The 4,363-nt window shown below is 34.5% G+C and overlaps 1 protein-coding gene across 1 annotated transcript in view; it reads right to left on the bottom strand.

The window, feature by feature from the left end:
* Nucleotides 1-3,828: 3,828 nt before the first annotated feature.
* Nucleotides 3,829-4,363, bottom strand: part of LOC116100630 (olfactory receptor 14C36-like) — a 3,854-nt gene continuing 3,319 nt past the window's right edge. Inside the window, exon 2 of the mRNA XM_031384369.1 lies at nucleotides 3,829-3,846. Coding sequence (XP_031240229.1) covers nucleotides 3,829-3,846 — 18 coding nt within the window. The remainder of the gene's footprint in view (nucleotides 3,847-4,363) is intronic.

Here is a 4,363-nt window from a genome sequence, read left to right as displayed (position 1 = left end):
GAAATCCACCTGCCTCTGCCTCCCAAGTGCTGGGATTAAAGGCGTGCGCCACCACGCCCGGCTTACCAATACATTTCTACTAAATGCTCCTTTTTTCTTAATTCTAAAATTCTCCAATCTTACAATAGAAAAATAAAAGCACACTACCAACATTAAGTAAATGCATTAATGAACAAAATCAAATTGACAATCCAGGCATAAATCCATACACCTACTAACACCTGGTTTTTGGTAGAGAAGCCAAAAATATGCAGTAGAAAGAAGACACCATCTTCCACAAATGGTACTGGTTTTGTATCTTGATATTACGAAAATAAAACGTACAGGGAATGTGAGAATATAATATACAAGCCATTTACCTGAAGCAGCATATTTAGAAAAGGTTCCACTGAGTCAGGGCAGGTTCCAACTGCAGGGGTTGAGACATGGGTAGGACAGAACATGTTCCAACCACAAAGCTTAAGAAACGGAAGAAGACATGAGGAAGGGACAAGAGAGCATTAGAAAGGGGCATGTGGTAGTTCCTCTTTTGAGGTCGATGGTTCCCCCTGTTGATGTCAGGAAAAGACACAAGGGTCCCCACTGCTCTCCCCCCAAAATATACTACTACTTATTGAGTATATAAAAGACGCCAACTTCTGTCATTCGGGGTCTTCCTGGCTACTGGTGCAGGAGACCCCCCAAAGCACATTGGTTCCATAAATCCTCTTGCAATTTGCATCAATCCCAGTCTCTTGATTCTCATGGGCTGCCTTCTGAACTTTAGATTTTTGAATCTAACAATAGCTACATGTAGAAAATTAATATAAATAGATCCACATCTCCTTGAATACAACTCAACTGCAAATGTTTGAAAGACTTAAACATAAATATTGATATATTGGAATCTGAGAGAAAGTTGGGAATAACCATGAATTCACTGGAAAAGTGAACAAGCCAGCTCAGTCAGTCAACAGGGAGTGAGGATTAAAGAAAGAAAAGGCAATTAGACAACATTATAAGATGACTCCAGCCAGTCCTGAAGAGGTTTTTTTTTTTTTTTTCCCAGTCTGCTTTTATACCATTCTAGCTAGTTGCAAAGAATAAGGTCATTTCTTAGATCAAAGATAATGTAATCAAACAAGGCCATAAACAATTTCCCATAGTCAGTGTGTCTAGGGACTTCTAAGAATAACCAAGATAAAAGGAACACCATACTTTCCTCCTCTGTATTTACCTTCAGCCTTCCATTAGCCCAAATGTAAATATTCTTATCTGAGTCTACTTCCTTGTTCTCTGAGCCCAGTGTAAATATACTTGACAATATGCTAGATGTGGCATCAAGGGCTCTCCACAACAAAGGAAAAGACTTTCCTAACAGAATACCATTAGAACATGATCTAAGATCAACCATTAATAAATTTTCTCTAATGAAACTAAGAAGCTTCTACTGTTATTTCCAAGTTTTAGATACCCAAAGACTATTCCTATACTATTCCTGACTGAGGAGCCAATTCTTATGAAAAGCACACAAGCGTCTTTATTATGAGCTCTGGAGAAAGGGGTCCTACCATCCCCTTAGCAGTGGGTCAGAGTGAGAGTCCTAAATCTATGGATTCGGGGATTTTATTGTGGGTACAGCAAACTTGGGGAATTTCCATATAAGCCAGCAAGTTAATATTTAAAAAACTGCATTTCAGGTGTAATCTGCAGGATTTGAACAGAGGGCAGAACCACCTGACAAATAAGACAGTCAGGTTATCTATTCTCTGCAGGATGTCTTATGTATCTCTATGTACCTTGGTCCTGCTATTGTAGCCTTAAGGCATGTGGGTTACCATAGGATGTTTGCTCAGGATGACTTTGTGATTTTTTTCCACTGATACTGGAGTTTAGTCTCTCATCTCAAAAAAAAAAAATGTAATTTCTTCAAAAACAGAGTTGGTTGGGCTTTATACCATATCATCATTCATTCAAATAAACTGGAAGCCTATAGGGAAAAAGATTTCTCACACCTCATTTCCAGTTGAGGGCTAATATTCAAAATATTTTAAAAATGCAAGAAACTACATATCAAGAAGGCAAAGAATGCACTTAAGAAATGTATACAGTTCTAACAGAATTCTCCAAAAAAGGAAACCATGTAACTAAGAAACATTTAAAGAAATGTCTAACACAATTAGTTACCAGGGAAATAAAAATCAAATCTATTTATGGTACATATGCAAATGTAGAACCAGGAAAAAATGGGAATCCACCTCTATCATTCTGTAACATATACCTAAATGTTGCTTCATCTTACTCCAGAGACATTTGCTGTAGCATACTCCTTGCTGTTCTATTCATAAGAGTCAGAAATTTGAAACAGCCTAGGTATACCTCAGGAATAATTCTGCTTAATTATTGTATAATTGATAGCAATTTAAGTTGTTTTGTTAGCTTATTGTTTGACTATCATGTACATATACTGCTTGTTTAAAGTATGATATAAAGTTTTAATTCTGTGGCTCTTATTATTGGGCCTAATGTATATAGATTTATAATGTTAGGGAAAATAATTTTTTAAACAGAACGTAGGATATGAAGTGGAAATTTCTAGGTATTTTTGGAGACTGAATTTTGTCATGTGATTTTTTTTCAGGAAACTATCTTATAAGATGATGGTTTGCTGAAGCAGACATGTAGGAGGATGATTTACTGAAAACAGACACATGGGGTTCTTTTGGGAGTGGCCTCAGAAAAGGACATGTGATGTTTGCAAAGAGTATAAGTATAACCAACAGACAGTGAATGATGCTTTATGGTATTGGTTTGCCGTGCTACTCTTTTCTGGTCATTATTTGTCATGACTTCATAGAGAGAAATGCCACCAAAGAACTTCTGATCATGTTCTTGACACTTTTGTGGCCACAGATTGATTGTCAGAGCCTAGTGGTTTCTTCCGGATAGAACTGCAGTTGCTGATTGATCAGTGTTTGCAAGTAGATTGAGCTATTGCTATTGATTTGGAAGAAATAAACTTCTGATATCTTTATAACAAAGATTAGAATTGCCCGAAAGAACAATTTCTAAAAACTCTATTAACCTTTTATTTCCACTATTTTTGGTGGGAGGTAGGCTAGAAGGGAAGTTAAAGCATTTAAGAACCATTATTAAATACATTTAGAAAAATCAAAGCCTACAGAACCACTATGCCCCAAGACCTACATACACACACACACACACACACACACAGAGATAGATAGATAGAGAGAGAGAGAGAGAAAGAGAGAGAGAGAGAGAGAGAGAGAGAGAGAGAGAGAGAGAGAGAGAGAGAGAATGGCCAAATTGTATAGAAACATAAAGATACTGAGAATTTCTGATAATTTAAAAAGGTATTGTGAACCTTTGTTTTATTAATGAAAGGAAAATGAAATGTTAAAAGTTTAAATGCTGGACCCAGAGGGATGCTCCATCAGGTAAGAGCACTTGCTGCTCTTGCTGGAGACCTGGTTCAGATCTCAACATCCATGTGGAACTGATTAACAGTCTCCATGAAATTCTATTAGCAGAAGACTCAATGCCTTCTGGCCTCTGAAGGTACTGAATGTTTATGGAATATAAATACACATACAGGCAAAACATCAATACACATATAATAAAAAGAAAACAAATAAATCCTTAAAATTTTTCATAAGTTGGAGTAATGAAATAAAACTATTCCACATATAATATTTTAATTTCAAAACAGTAACTGAATATTTAGAGTTTTCACTTCTGGGATTATAATGAAAGCAATTTAATAAAATCTGTGTTTTTTGCCATAATCATTTCCTAATTTTGTGAATATTACTCATACTGGATACATGATCACATATATTTGAAAATGTAGTATGATAACTACTATGTCCTTAGGCAATGATTAATTGCTATTTGTAAACATGAGATCATAAAATCTAAGGTCATAGTTATTTGTCAGTTAGTAACTGAGCAGACTGATAAACAAATCAATGGATAAAAATTCAAACAATAAAAAAATTAAAAAAATAATAAAAAAATTCAAAAAATTTCTCCTCAAAATTTTGCTCCATATATTTCAGACATACATAGTACATAGCACAGCATTTAACCATTTTAGTTTTGACATATTTTATTGACATTATATCCATAATACTTTATTTTATAGCATCTCCAAAGCACTATTAAAATTATGTAAATGGTGACTTATTTGTGAAGATGTATTGGGAAATTGTTTGGTTTTTTTCTTGTTTTATGATTTCAAAACTTTCATAAATATTCATACAACTGTAGGATGTTAACATAAAAAAAGAAAATGTGGTACATTTACACAAGGGCATATTAGTCAAGTGTTAAAAATGATTCTTTTTTTTTTTTTTTTTTTTTT

This window comes from Mastomys coucha, unplaced genomic scaffold, assembly GCF_008632895.1.
Source record: "Mastomys coucha isolate ucsf_1 unplaced genomic scaffold, UCSF_Mcou_1 pScaffold21, whole genome shotgun sequence".
Taxonomy (NCBI): Eukaryota; Metazoa; Chordata; class Mammalia; order Rodentia; family Muridae; genus Mastomys; species Mastomys coucha.
The sequence above is the reverse complement of the archived record's forward strand: the minus strand, read 5'-3'. Positions and strand labels throughout refer to the sequence as shown.